General features: G+C 40.2%; 1 protein-coding gene across 1 annotated transcript in view; it reads left to right on the top strand.

The window, feature by feature from the left end:
* The window catches only part of LOC126281283 (uncharacterized), an 895,930-nt gene that overhangs the window by 783,591 nt on the left and 96,010 nt on the right, over positions 1 to 16,329 (top strand). Inside the window, exon 2 of the mRNA XM_049980105.1 lies at positions 11,158 to 11,293. Coding sequence (XP_049836062.1) covers positions 11,158 to 11,293 — 136 coding nt within the window. The remainder of the gene's footprint in view (positions 1 to 11,157; positions 11,294 to 16,329) is intronic.

Here is a 16,329-nt window from a genome sequence, read left to right as displayed (position 1 = left end):
TAGATGTCTAACTCTAAGCGGCGACTGTATAGAGAAGTAGCTGGAAGGTGTAGCCAACCGTTGCAAATAAAACAGTTTTGATTTTCGCTGTGGTTTCCATTTCGTGACCTATCGTTCCTTGCTTTCCGAATAGCTCTCGTATTAAAGTTTCGGGGTGAGAATTACTGGGTGGTTTCCTGGGAGTTAGGCAGCCAACAGTACTGCAGTGCACGTCGTGTGAACAGAAAGCCTGGTAGTCTCAGGGCTGTGAAAATTTAAACAGAACAACCATAAGGAATGTTTTGATCCAAATGCAGGTACATAGTCCCTTATTGAATTTCGACAGTATTCGGAGTGTGTTTCATTTTGAAGTCGTGTGGCAAACGTAATACTCGTAGTTGCTACAGTCACTCACGCAGTAGGTTAGTCTCCTTTGAGTTGAGTTAGAGAGAGAATCACGTTGCTCCTCGGTCGCACGTAGTAACCGTTCAAAGTGAACGTTACAACTGAAAATGCCACCAAACTTATAAAAATACTGTGCAAGTGTTTTTGGTTTTAAAATGATTGTACATTTTGCAACTGTACTCGGGCTCGTTCACTACCTATTTTACACATGGCTCATCTGCAGAGAGAGTTGGTAGTGAACGGTTGCATTTGCGCCTCTAATACTGAGTCATACACTACTGGCCATTAAAATTGCTACACCACGAAGATGACGTGCTACTGACGCGAAATTTAACCGACAGGAAGAAGATGCTGTGATATGCAAATGAATAGCTTTTCAGAGCATTCGCACGAGGTTGGCACCGGTGGTGACACCTACAACGAACTGACGTGAGGAAAGTTTCCAACCGATTTCTCGTACACAAACATCAGTTGACCAGCGTTGCCTGGTGAAACGTCGTTGTGATGCCTCGTGTAAGGAGGAGAAATGCGTACCGTCACGTTTCCGACTTTGATAAAGGTCGGACTGTAGCCTATCGCAATTGCGGTTTATCGTATCGCGACATTGCTGCTCGTGTTCGTCGAGATCCAATGACTGTTAGCAGAATATTGAATCGGTGGGTTCAGGAGGGTGATACGGAACGCCGTGCTGGATCCCAAAGGCCTCATATCACTAGCAGTCGAGATGACAGGCATCTTATCTGCATGGCTGTAACGGATCGTGCAGCCACATCTCGATCCCTGAGTCAACAGATGGGGACGTTTACAAGACAACAACCATCTGCACGAACAGTTCGACGACGTTTTCAGCAGCATGCAATTGTTTACTCAACGACGAACCTGGGTGCACGAATGGCAAAATGTTATTTTTTCGGATGAATCCAGGTTCTGTTTACAGCATCATGATGGTCGCATCCGTGTTTGGCGACATCGCGGTGAAAGCACATTGGAAGCTTACATTCGTCATCGCCATACTGGCGTATCACCCGGCGTGATGGTATGGAGTGCCATTGGTTACACGTCTCGGTCACCTCATGTTGAAGCACTTTGACAGTGGACGTTACATTTCAGATGTGTTACGACCCATGGCTCTACCCATCATTCGATCCCTGCGAAACCCTACATTTCAGCAAGACAATGCACGCCCGTATGTTGCAGGTCCTGTACGGGCCTTTCTGGATACAGAAAATGTTCGACTGCGGCGCTGGCCAGCAGATTCTTCAGATCTCTCAGCAATTGAAAACGTCTGGTCAATGGTGGCCGAGCAACTGGCTCGTCACAATACGCCAGTCACTACTCTTGACGAACTGTGGTATAGTGTTGAAGCTGCATGAGCAGCTGTACCTGTACACGCCATCCAAGCTCTGTTTGGCTCAATACCCTGGCGTATCAAGGCTGTTATTACGGCCAGAGGTGGTTGCTCCGGGTACTGATTTCTCAGGATCTATGCACCCAAATTTCGTGAAAATGTCGTCACATGTCAGTTCTAGTATAATACATTTGTCCAATGAATACCCGTTTATCATCTGCGTTTCTTCTTGGTGTAGCAATTTTAATGGCCAGTAGTGTAACTTAATGAGCTGTGTCAAATTTCATCAGCGCTGTATTAAATCGTCGAACGCGAGCGTCGCTTTCATTTATTCGACTGCTGCGTGCACCACGCACCAAAGACGGCCGCTTATGCGACTGCGACAGTTGTCCCTGGGAGGTTGGGCGGGTGGGGCGGTAATGAGGAAGTAATCGCTCAGCGCCCCGCCACGGTCGACCCGGTCGCCCTCAGGAGGTGCGTGCGCTGTGCTTGTTCTCCTCCCCTGCTCCTTCGGACAGCTTCTTGACAGTACCCTCCATATCGAAGCTGGTTTGAGGGCTCGCAGGGCCCGTAGTACTCGTGAACTGTGGAATCCCCATTCAGAAATACAATCTAAAACAAAAAACAAAGACGCACCACAAAGGAATTGTCCAAATATGACTGAAATCGGTGGATGTAATGTACATGTACAGACAAGCAACATATATCAGAAAAATTGGATGATTTATTCCAGGGCTTCCCAACCTTTTCAGCTGGTGGACGCCTTCTTCAGTGCAAAATCCATGGCGGACCCCTAATCAGTCAAGAGCACAGTAACTTTAAATTTCAAAGCGAAAACCATGGGAACTGAAAGTTTCTTAATGCAAGTTCCATGCTCCGAATGACCCCCACATCCCTCCCTCCGAAGTATCAATAGTCTTTGGTTTAGAGATGAATGAAAACAACTTGAAGGTCAAAAACCGACTTATGAAATAGGTAGTGCACTGACAAAGCAAGTTTAATGATGCCTGGGGGCCATACGTGCCAGCGAGCTCTCTGATTGGTCGACAACGCTCGCTCCGCGCATGCGTAAAAGGCTTCAGTGCATCTACCGCCGTGAGCCGGCGCTCAAACGACCCCCGTATTGTTGCGAAACAGTCGATCAGAGAAGCCGCATTCTCCGGCACTAAACTGTGTGTGCGTTCTCACTTAGGGACCGCAAAGGCTGCTTGGGAATACGACATGAAGTAAAAGTACACATGTTTTTCACACGAAAAAAAAATTGAGATGAATTTGATTTTCACATTTTTATTCAATAATTTTACTCATTAATTTACACGATTTGGTGAGGGTGGCCGCGGACCCCCTAGAAAGAGCCGGCGGACCTAAGGGGTCCGCGAACCACACACTGGGAAACCTTGATTTATTCAGAAGACAGGCCGGCCGTTGTGGCCGAGCGGTTGAAGGCGCTTTAGCCTGGAACCGCGCTGTTCCTACGGTTGCAGGTTCGAATCCTGTCTCGGGCATGGCTGTGTGTGATGTCCTCAGGTTAGTTAGGTTTAAGTAGTTCTAAGTCTAAGGAATGGAAAAACTGGTAGAAGCCGACCTCGGGAAAGATCAGTTTGGACTCCGTAGAAATATTGGAACACGTGAGGGAATACTGACCCTACGACTTATCTTAGGAGAAGGATTAAGGAGAGGCAAACCTACGTTTCTAGCATTTGTAGACTTAAACAAAGCTTTTGACAATGTTGACTGGAATACGCTCTTTCAAATTCTGAAGGTGGCCGGGGTAAAACCCAGGGAGCGAAAGGCTATTTACAAAAAAAGAAAAAACAGTCTAGTAAACATGGGCTCTAAAATGCGTATCTTAAGATGTATGAGCACTTGTTCATCTTCGCTGCAGTGAAACACTCTTCTACTAAAAAAGTGCTCATAGCTCTAAAGGCGCGCATTTTAGTGTCCACGTTTAAGACTGTTTTGCTTCGAATGATCGTCCGCGTCATAATCTTGAATATTGACGAATCCTCCAGGGACACACTGTATCTCAAGATCTTTTTCTGAAACGTGTAGACATATTTTTAAAAGTGTTGTTTTACTTTCATATAATATGCGAAGATAGTGTCAAATAAAATAGCGTTTCGCTGATTTAAGCACACATAGGTGCATGAACTTTGATATACGAGCCATTATCTGTTGCACGTATTAAACATTACTCATAACATTGAAACTATCCGTCCATGATCACTTTTATTAGCTTCGCATCTCTGTCATTTTCGGGAAATCGAGGTTCAAAATTGTACGAACAACTCGCGAGAAGTAGCATGATTTCTTTAAATGGGACGTGGCCGATTTCGTTATTAATCGTTCCCCTATCCAAGTTTATACCCCATTTTTAATGACTGCATCATCGGCAGGACGTTTAGTCCAAACCTACCCGCCATTAGTTTCTTAACGAGAAGAATGGAGTACAGTGACACAGCGAAAAAGCGGTTTTGATTGCCCGCATAATACATTTTGCTGTTTTAAAGAAACTCGCGCCGTCCGAAGTGGCCGTGCGGTTCTAGGCGCTACAGTCTCGAACCGAGCGACCGCTACGGTGGCAGGTTCGAATCCTGCCTCGGGCATGGATGTGTGTGATTCCTTAGGTTAGGTAGGTTTCATTAGTTCCAAGTTCTAGGCGACTGATGACCTCAGATGTTCAGTCGTACAGTGCTCAGACCCATTTGAACCAAAGAAACTCGCCTCACAAAGAAACAAAACAAACAACGATAACAGTTCAAAACCGTTCATCATTGGCCGTGCCTAAGCTGGCACTGAAAGGAACATAGCGGTTTGGCAACTGAATTGAGCAGAAGGCAGTGACGAAGTCCATTCTGTGATTGGTTGTTGCAGTGGTACATGCCCTGTGTAGTGCGCTAACATCTAGTTGGCAGACAGCTTCCTAGTCCTGAATCGGCTGAAGTCGGTAGACGTCGGCGGGCTGTTTTTTTTTCTGCTGCCAACATTAGATAGCTGTCTGTATTGTGTGAGGTATCCATTGTCGTGTACTTTGTTATTGTTTTGCACTTCAGTGTTCTGAGTGTCTTTTTAGTGTTCAATGCGTTATCATAAAGGAGTGATGATGCAGTTCCTGAGCCGTCCGTCTCGTGACTCACCTACAACGCCACCGGTAGGCATACTTTAGAAAAAAGCTGATGCTGCGTAGCGAAATTATATTGCGTACGACTGAACTTTGCGAAATGGAAAGGGAGCGGAAAGAATTACTCCACAAAGCTTTCGTAAGAACTGCTACGCACACAGGACAAAGCATGCGTAGCACTGGTATGTTCAAATGGATTCAAAGCATCTACCTGGCGCATCATTGAAAATGCTTGGGAAGGAAAGATATTTAGTTAGAGATCGCTTTTAATGTACCCTTTCTTTCATCAGAATTACTTTATATTGTACCTTTTGTTGCTGCTATATTGCTTTGTGTGGATACGCCGCTGGTTAACGTATTACTTCGAAACCCATTCATATGACAGTACAGCCCCACTGTCGTTGAAATTATCGTTGGTACGGTCACACCAGATGTAAGTGAGAAGGAATCAGACACACAAACAAAAGTGAAAGCTAATGACCACGTGGTTTGCAATCTTTTTACAAAAGTATGACAGCTTCAATAAATGCCAAAGACAACTTGCCATTCATTATGTCGTAAATTTTATTTCAGTTTCACACTCTTTCCTTTCCTTGCAATAATGAACCATGGACCTTGCCGTTGGTGGGGAGGCTTGCGTGCCTCAGGGATACAGATGGCCGTACCGTAGGTGCAACCACAAAGGAGGGGTATCTGTTGAGAGGCCAGACAAACGTGCGGCCTGAAGAGGGGCAGCAGCATTTTCAGTAGTTGCAGGGGCAACAGTCTGGATGATTGACTGATCTGGTCTTGTAACATTAACCAAAACGGCCTTGCTGTGCTGGTACTGCAAACACTGCAAGGGGAAACTGCAGCCGTAATTTTTCCCGAGGGCATGCAGCTTTACTGTATGATTAAATGACGATGGCGTCCTCTTAGGTAAAATACTCCGGAGGTAAAATAGTCCCCCATTCGGTTTTCCGGGCAGGGACTACTCAAGAGGACGTCGTTATCAGGAGAAAGAAAACTGGCATTCTGCGGATCGGAGCGTGGAATGTCAGATCCCTTAATCGGACAGGTAGGTTAGAAAACTTAAAAAGGGAAATGGATAGGTTAAAGTTAGGTATAGTGGGAATTAGTGAAGTGCAGTGGCAGGAGGAACAAGACTTTTGGTCAGGTGAATACAGGGTTATAAATACAAAATCAAATAGGGGTAATGCAGGAGTAGGTTTAATAATGAATAAGAAAATTGGAGTGCGGGTAAGCTACTACAAACAGCATAGTGAACGTATTATTGTGGCCAAGATAGACACGAAGCCCGCACCTACTACAATAGTACAAGTTTACATGCCAACTAGCTCTGCAGACGATGAAGAAATTGATGAAATGTATGATGAGATAAAAGAAATTATTCAGGTAGTGAATGGAGACGAAAATTTAATAGTCATGGGAGACTGGAATTCGAGAGTAGGAAAAGGGAGAGAAGGAAACATAGTAGGTGAATATGGATTGGGGGAAAGAATGAAAGAGGAAGCCGTCAGGTAAAATTTTGCACAGAGCATACCTTAATCATAGCTAACACTTGGTTCAAGAATCGTAAAAGAAGGTTGTACACATGGAAGAATCCTGGAAATGCTAGAAGGTATCAGATAGGTAATATAATGGTAAGACAGAGATTTAGAAACCAGGTTTTAAATTGTAAGACATTTCCAGGGGCAGATGTGGACTCTGACCACAATCTATTGGTTATGAACTTCAGATTAAAACTGAAGAAACTGCAAAAAAGTGGTAATTTAAGGAGATGGGACCTGGATAAACGGAAAGAACCAGAGGTTGTATAGAGTTTCAGGGAGAGCATAAGGGAACAATTGACAGGAATGGGGGAAAGAAGTACAGTAGAAGAAGAATGGGTAGCTTTGAGGGATGAAATAGTGAAGGCAGCAGAGGGTCAAGTAGGTAAAAAGACGAGGGATAGTAGAAATCCTTGGGTAGCAGAAGAGATAATGAAATTAACTGATGAAAGGAGAAAATACAAAAATGCAGTAAATCAAGCAGGCAAAAAGGAATACAAACGTCTAAAAAATGAGATCGACAGGAAGTGCAAAATGGCTAAGCAGGGATGGCTAGAGGACTAATGTAAGGATATAGAGGCTTATCTCACTAGGGGTAAGATAGATACTGACTACAGGAAAATTAAAGAGACCTTTGGAGAAGAGGAAACCACTTGTATGAATATCAAGAGCTCAGATGGAAACCCAGTTCTAAGCAAAGAAGGGAAAGCAGAAAGGTGGAAGGAGTATATAGAGGATCTATACAAGGGCGATGTACTCGAGGACAATATTGTGGAAATTGAAGAGGATGTAGATGAAGATGAAATGGGAGATAAGATACTGCGTGAAGAGTTTGACAGAGCACTGAAAGACCTGAGTCGAAACAAGGCCCCGGAAGTAGACAACATTCCATTAGAACTACTGACGGCCTTAGGAGAGCCAGTCCTGACAAAACTCTACCATCTGGTGAGCAAGATGTATGAGACAGGCGAAATACCCTCAGACTTCAAGAAGAATATAATAATTCCAATCCCAAAGAAAGCAGGTGTTGACAGATGTGAAAATTACCGAACAATCAGTTTAATAAGATAGCTGCAAAATACTAACGCGAATTCTTTACAGACGAATGGAAAAACTAGTAGAAGCCACCCTTGGGGAAGATCAGTTCGGATTCCGTAGAAATGTTGGAACACGTGAGGCAATACTGACCTTACGACTTATGTTGGAAGAAAGATTAAGGAAAGGCAAACCTACGTTTCTATCATTTGTAGACTTAGAGAAAGCTTTTGACAATGTTGACTGGCATATTCTCTTTCAAATTCTAAAGGTGGCAATGGTAAAATACAGGGAGCGAAAAGCTATTTACAATTTGTACAGAAACCAGATGGCAGTTATAAGAGTCGAGGGGTATGAAAGGGAAGCTGTGGTTAGGAAGGGGGTGAGACAGGGTTGTAGCCTATCCCTGATGTTATTCAATCTGTATATTGAGAAGCAGTGAAGGAAACAAAAGATAAATTCGGAGTAGGTATTAAAATCCATGGAGAAGAAATAAAAACTTTGAGAGGTTTGCCGATGACATTGTAATTCTGTCAGAGACAGCAAAGGACTTCGAAGAACAGTTGAATGGAATGGACAGTGTCTTGAAAGAAGGATATAAGATGAACATCAACAAAATCAAAACGAGGATAATGGAATGTAGTCGAATAAAGTCGGGTGATGCTGAGTGAATTAGATTAGGAAATGAGACACTTAAAGTAGTAAAGGAATTTTGCTATTTGGGGAGCAAAATAACTGATGATGGTCGAAGTATAGAGGATATAAAATGTAGACTGGCAATGGCAAGAAAAGCGTTTCTGAAGAAGAGAAATTTGTTAACATCGAGTATAGATTTAAGTGTCAGGAAGTCATTTCTGAAAGTATTTGTATGGAGTGTAGCCATGTATGGAAGTGAAATATGGACGATAAATAGTTTGGGTAAGAAGAGAATAGAAGCTTTCGAAATGCGGTGCTACAGAAGAATGCTGAAGATTAGATGGGTGTAGATCACATAACTAATGAGGAGGTATTGAATAGAATTGGGGAGAAGTGGAGTTTGTGGCACAACTTGACAAGAAGAAGGGACCGGTTGGTAGGACATGTTCTGAGGTATCAAGGGATCACAAATTTACTATTGGAGTGCAGCGTGGAGGGTAAAAATCGTAGAGGGACACCAAAAGATGACTACACTAAGCAGATTCAGAAGGACGTAGGTTGCACTAAGTAGTGGGAGATGAAGAAGCTTGCACAGGATAGAGTAGAATGGAGAGCTGCATCAAACCAGTCTCAGGACTGAAGACCACAACAACAACAAGTGTACTTCATAGCTGCAGTTAGGATTTTTATTACTGAGGGCCGTGGTAATGCATAAGATGATTTCAGTTTCGTTTAAAAACAACATTATAAAGCGAATTTTTGATTTCATGCCTGACTTATGCTTTCGCGGGAGCATCACGCGCAGTTTATGGTGCCATCACTGCATTGGGTAAGCGTGCCTTGTTTTACACCACACAGCTCCTCAACACGCGTTCACTACCCACGCTGAAATCAGCCGTCTTGAAGTCAACACACCGTAAACAAATAGCTAGCTGCCAATCACTTTGTTATTCTAAACCAGGTTTTCACAGCTGTTACACTTTAAGCTGTACGTATGTGCCTGGCGTAAGGCGCAATACATCGATATCAGTTATATATCGCTCTCTGCAGCAAGCGAGATCATACGCATGGAGCGGAGGGGGTGGGGATAGCCTCATCTCTAGAATATAGTGTTTTTTGGTCACGTGTAAAATTTAGTTATTGTGACACAACACTCCTCGAAACTGGCCAGCTCATTTATATAAACTATGACTATTTAAAAGTATCCGGTAAAATTTCGGCAGACGCCCATGTCCACAAGCAATCTTCCGCTGTGTGACGGAGGGTGCGTTGAGTACGGCTGTCGCTTCCGTCTTTTCCCATTCCAGTCGCGAATAATCCGCCAGAAGAACTATTTTTGGCATGCCTCTGTGTGAGCTCGAATCCATCTTATTTTACCTTCATGGTCTTGTCGTGAGATAGGAGGAAGCAATGTGATGATTGACTTTTGTAGGATCATACACACTCAACCCTCCGTGACGCACAAAGCGTCGTTATGTTTGCCAGTGGAGTTTAATGAGATCTCCGTGATTCTGTTGTGCTTACTACATGAATCTATAACGAAACACGCCGCCCTTTTTCTGAATTTTCTCCGTCTTCTCTATGATTCCTATCTGGCTGTGCTCCCACACTCACGAGGGGTGATGAAGATACGGTCCAACGAGGTGCTTGTAAACCACCTCTATCGTGAGTTAGATTCCCGCACGATTCTTGCAATGTATCTGTATTTAGACTTTGCTTTGCCTACCACTAATTTCTGCTTTATGTCGTTGCAGATTTTACGTTTGTTATAGTTTCCAGAAATGTGTCACCTATTGTGAGGCTTTTCTGTCTTTGCGACCTTCGTAAGTGGAGTGCTGTAATCCGTGAACAGCTTCACAGAGCTTCTGACTTTATGCCGGATCATTTTATTGATTGAAATACCAACCTTTTTCACCTAAAGAAAGTTTGGACTCGTTAAAGACGTTTGCAATTTCTGTTAACCTAATCAAATAGGTTGACCAGAGCCTAATGAGACAATGCCAAAGTATTTTTGCATCTTCATTAATCACTGAGAACCTGGAATTAATTTCTTTTTCATGGGATTGCGTTATTATTGTGCCAGAATAGCAAATTTGTTTGGAACTAGCTCGGTGATATACAAGGTGTCCCAGGAGAAATGGTCAATCTTTATCGATATGATAAAAAGGTCTAGTAAACATTGGCTCTAAAATGCATACCTAAAGAGCTGTGAGCATTTGTTCAGTAGAAGAGATCTGTTTCACAATAGCGAAGATAAATAAGTGCTAATAACTTTTCAAGGTACTTGCCTTAGAACCTATGTTTCCTGGACGTTGTTTCTTGTCTCGTTTCATACTATCGTCTCTCTAAATATAAAAAGGAAAGAGATTGATGTAGAAGAGATTTTTCTCAAACTATTGAGGATGAAAATTGTTCATTGTTCTTGAGGTATGCATTTTGGAGCCCATGTTTAGTAGACTTTTTTGCTTCAAATGATCTTCCCTGTCGTATACCTGAATATTAATCATTCATCCTGGGACATGATGTATAGATCTGACATGGAATTACAGAATGAAAATAGGCTGAACATGGGGATGTTTGTGCTGCTGTTGTGTCCGTTCAAATGAGGGCTGCCTGAAAGTTTATGCCAATCTCTGTGGAAACTAGCTTCTACAGCTCCCCTTCAGGGGCCTGGTGTGTGGTTCACCAGAAAAGAATGCACCGTATGGTCAGTATATGTATTTTTCCTCATTAATTGTCATTCCTTGTGCACACATCTCTCTGCTAATACATCCATTAGTCAGTAGCTTTCCTGTTATTGCCCGCACTTTCTCTGTATCTTCTCTTGAAGTATTCGTATATTCAGGTATATGGGGTATATTCATAAGATTCTATTAATTTATTAGCCATGATAGAGGACTTCTCCGTGCCCCAGTTTATGTACCCAAACAGTGGATGATTATGTCCCATATTGATATCAGCTAGTTATGTAATACAGTCTAAGTGTAAGATGTCAACATGGAAAAGTGTAGATAAGGATGCAAGTATATAGTGTCCTTCTGAAACTGATTTTCATATGTCACTATTGATCTTTTTTGTTGCAGTTGTCTACTGTGATTATGCAGCATCAGGCAGATCTCTGCAGTTCATTGAGGACTACATAATGCGAGAAGTCCTCCCCTGCTATGGAAACACACATACGACTACAAGTATAACCTCTCTTCAGACCACACTTTACAGGTAAACTAGCAGTATATATTTTAAAAGTTGTTCACGTGTAATAGAAATCATAGGATTTTATTTTAACTGTGAAATGATATGAAAGAAATAAGATTAGAAATAAGATTGTTGGTATGATGGTGCATATTATTTTTACCATAGATCCTGAAATAGTATATTTTGTTGGACTTAACAGTGATGAGTAAGTATTTACTTGGTGCCTTATGATGATATAGCATGCTCAGCAATTTGAGAAGGTTCTGGTGTAAGAAGGTAAGAAGCTTCTCTGATTTTGTATTCATTGGAGAGAAAAGAATGAACAAGTACCATTGAAATAAAATATGAACATTAGTCTGAGAACTGTTGCTGCTGAGCTGGGATTATTCTGTGCTGTGCATAATATGTTGTAGGTTGAAACGCTTTTGTTCTGATACGTGTCATTGGCATGAGGTGAATTTCTGTGATGTTGATAACTAGATTTTCAAATGATTAGACTGCTGTGTACATTAGACAAAATGTCAACAAAAGGCATTAGTGATCAGCTAATTACAGAGTTCACTGAGAACAGAAAACAATATTGCATACATTTGAAGTGGATGGCAGACACCCACCCAGTGACTAAAAACCTGTAGCAATGAGTCAAAGATATTAACTAATTGTTCTCAGCTTTCACCCCCCCCCCCCCCTTCCCGACTTGACAGATTTGCTAATATTTGAATTGAAGGCTACCTAAGAAAGATATAAAACCTTTTATTGATATAGCATGAAGAGCTACTATTGATACTCTAGTTTACTTTTGATGCTGCTGGCAAATGGACCCTTTGATAACTTTCATTCTGGAAAATTACTTTTCCTCAAAACATAGAATTTAAATTTCTAGTTAAGAAGTAATACACATTATAAAAATGGATGAGTATATATTTGTATGTATGTTCCACATCTTCACCACAGGACCGATTCCACCCAAACTTGGTACACATATCACTTACTGTTTGGAAAGAATCGCTGTTGAAGAAGCAATGAGTCAAGAAGCAATGAGTCACACAGGGGTGGCAGATGGGGGTGAGAAAGCAGTGTAGTCCATGTCACGTGAATATCCATACACTATTCATCCAGTATTTGTGAATGACAGCACGTAGAATGACTTGTAACAAATTTTACAAATAATTTCAAACCTTTACAAAACTTCTTTCCCTGACAATCCCCACAAAATGATGAAAGGAAAAAGTTTATTGCTTACTACATTTTTGCTGTTCATACAGATACACTACCTGAACTTCCCCAGAAAATTATTCTATATTTAGTGGAAGATTCAAAATAACTATGACAACCTATTTTTCATGTATTCAAGTCAGTGGAATTTGCTAGTATCTGCATTGCGAATGCAAAACTGCTTAGTTTATTTGATAGGAAGCCTATATTTGTATTCCAGCTTAAGGTCTTGTCCACATGTAGTCCCAGGAATTTGACCATGTCAACTTCTTTCCCAGGTTGATTGTTATATTGTATTTTAAGTTCCACACATTTTGAATGTTTGATTTTGAAATGTGCCATATGGGTTTTTGCAATGTTCAGCTTCATTCCATTTAACTGGAACCAGTTTTCTAAGGTATCCAGTGTGCTTACGACAGAGCTTGGAATTTTTTCTGCATCATCATCTTCAATTAAAACAGAAGTATCATCTGCAAACATAAGTGATGTGGAATTTATATTTATGGGTAAGTCGTTTATGTAGAATAGGAACAGGATTTGACCAAAAATTGAGCCTGCAGGCACACCTTGTGGTACTGTACTCCATTTAGAATAATAATTCACTGCATCTGAGATGATAGTTACCCTTTGTTTTCTGTTGTGTAAGTATGAAGTTAGCCAATTTAGAGCATTGTCCTTATTCCTGTATTTGTTTAATTGGTAGATAAGCAAGTCAGGTTTCATGGAGTCAAATACTTTTGTGACATCACAGAAAACATCTGCAACTTTACTCCTCTGATCCAGTGATTTGTCTATCTTTTCAATAAAGTTATTCACTACATACAGAGTGTTTTTTCCTGGTTGAAATCCAAATTGGTAGCTTATAATAATATCATTTTTTACAATAAAGTTTTTGATCTGGTTTGCAGATACTTTCTCTAACATTTTTGACAGTACTGGAAGAACAGAAATAGACCGATAGTTTCCCATGTCTTTGCTGGATCCTTCCTTGAACAGAGTTGACTTTAGCATACTTCAAAACATTGGGAAAACATCCCTTTTCAAAAGACTGGTTGAATATTTTAGTTAGGTTAGGTGCTATTATGTTACACACTGTTTTAATTACTTTAGTGGGTATCCCATCCCACACAGCAGAGTTTTTATTTTTTAATGATACAATGACATTTTCCAAATCCTTTACTGTTACTTTTTTTTTAAATCCTTAAGAAACTCAGATTCTTGGTGGATTCCAAAAGGATTTACTTTACTGATACTCTGCTACATCAACATCTGTCTTTGTCACATTTATGAAGAACTCATTTAAACAATCTGATATTTAACCCATGTTTACAATAAAGCTATCTTCTATTTTAATCCTAAATATTTCATAACTGCTAACTCTAATATGTAACTCTGATTTGACAACAAACCACAAAGCCACTTATTTGGCTGCCTTCACAACTTTTCTAAATGTAGATTTACAATGACGAACATACTCAGTAAAATGTCTTTTTTATTTATATTTCAGTTAATTGTGATGTTTCCTCTTCCTGGCATTTGAAATTTTTATACCCTGGGTTTACCATTTAAGTTTATTAGTCCTTTTGTTGCACGTGTTTCTAAGTGGAATAATTCCATTAAATATTTCAAGAAAGCTACTTAAAAAATTGTTAAAGTTACTATTACTTGAAATACAGCTGTTGAAGGCCATTCAACCTCTCTTAACTTATTTATAAATGTAATTGAATTTTTTTCATTGAATTTCTTTTTCATATGGCTTTTGGTACAAGAAATTTCTTTCTAATTTTTGGTAGTTCAATGAATAAATCAGGATGGTCAGAGATTAATTTGCTAGAATATTATCAATACAGGTAGCTGACTGCATTTACTTTATTGGGTTGCATGAAGTTTATTTTGAAGCCAAAGTTTTTTTTTATTAAGTCAGTGAATTTGGACACATCAGTGCTTTCAACTATGATATTAGTACTGAAGTTGGCAGCTGTTACTATCTGTTTCCTTTTTTCTTTACTGAGTTTTTCACTCAGGAATGATATTTCACCAGAAAAGCTTCAATTGTAGCTTTCTTGGTACTCTGCTCAATAGAAACTACTACGGCATTGAGGTCCTTCAACTCAATACAGCAGCTTTCAAATATACACACTTCATTCAAATGATTAAAATCATTTCTTATTTCATATTTTGTACCAGTAAGTGTGCAGAGCACTCCATGCAATTTCTCTCATCTAAAAAGCTTTTTGCAAATTTGAAATTTTCAGTTTCGTTAAGAATTTTAATATTTTCAGATGTAAGCCAGCATTCATTGAGGCAAATAAGTTTGATATTTCTACATTCAGATAGAATAATTTGTAATTCATCCAATTTATGACTTTTATGACTTTTGTTTGAAAAATCAGCAATTAGAGCATTTACATTCATCTTCATTATGTAGGGACATTCTTTAAAATAATTTTGCGCTAACTCAGATAATTCTTCATACTGAAGAACATGGCAGCCCATAGCGTCACACAGACATAACAAGCAACTTGTTTGTGGATCCATGTTTACTTGAATGTTGTTGCTTCTATTGTCATATATATCTATCCCTGTCAGTTGTCACTATTAATTACGATGCATCCTGTATAAAATGAGACCAGAGAAGCAGTCATCCATAGTGGAACTTTGTGTTCTCAGAGGGGAGTTTTGGATCTAAATGAGTGAAAAATTTTCTGATAATCAGTGAAATGAAATAAAATGTTTATTTCAAACCAGCTTTATGCAAGAAAAGAATGCCGTTCAAGAGATCAAAGTTTACACCTAGAGAGCCTCACCAGATGAGCAAACATTTATAACTGTGCAGTCACTACAGCATAAATTATGTTAAATATTGCACTCAGAGAATCGGCTAGGGTCACTGCAAACTTTTTCATATAAATTGGTCATCGGCCAGTGCTGAGCTCACCAGGCTTCCTCTCGCACTACAATGCTGCCTGCTTTTTGCAATGTTCTACTGGTTGTTTACCGTGTTATCAGATGGCAAATTGAAATCTGCTGGGGAGGCCAAGACTTTCTATCATTCACTCTTATTCACCTTATTATTCCTGCACAATTACTCATATCTTCTGCTGGAAATTTGTTTTCCAAAGTGCCACCATTACTGCTGGAAGTTAAGAGTACAAATCCAACATCCAATTCTTGAAATAAGTATGATGCTTCTCATAATCAACATATAGTATATAGTACCCTGGTTTACAATGACTATACATTGCAAAGTTGTTTCCTCATGCAGACCATCACACTTACATTTATAAGGACTCAATTCGAAAATAGTGTGCCTAATTTAACAGATTCCAGTGGAGTAAGTATGTAACAAGTTTTCTCTTGTCTCTGTGATGTCATAGACACTGTCAGTGCTGCTCTTCCTCAATGGCTCACATCATATCTCTTGACTATACAGAATAAATTGCCCAGGCAGCAGGTCTCGCAAATGTGATACAATGCTCATCGTTGTCCCGGCTTGCAGATATGCTGTGTCCATTCATTTCATAATATGTGCAAATAAATGAAATGTACATCCAAGCAGCATGTTTTGTAATTCATTAAGAAAATAAACTAGTTATAGTGGTAATCAACATTCATTGGTACCCAGTTTCACCCATACATGCCCCAGAAAGTTGTTCTAACTCCTTGCTAATGATGCTAAGTGGAGAGTGTAGCAACAGACTCAGTAACTGCCTTTGCCTTTGTAACCTCCACATTCAAAATAGACAATTTTGATGGAATAAATTACTCAAAACCTCCCATAGAAAATTCATATAAACCTGATTGAATTATTTATCATCTCCAATAAAAAAAAAAAAAGAGTTTCT

This window comes from Schistocerca gregaria, chromosome 7 (genome assembly GCF_023897955.1).
Source record: "Schistocerca gregaria isolate iqSchGreg1 chromosome 7, iqSchGreg1.2, whole genome shotgun sequence".
NCBI classification, from domain to species: domain Eukaryota; kingdom Metazoa; phylum Arthropoda; class Insecta; order Orthoptera; family Acrididae; genus Schistocerca; species Schistocerca gregaria.
The sequence above is the reverse complement of the archived record's forward strand: the minus strand, read 5'-3'. Positions and strand labels throughout refer to the sequence as shown.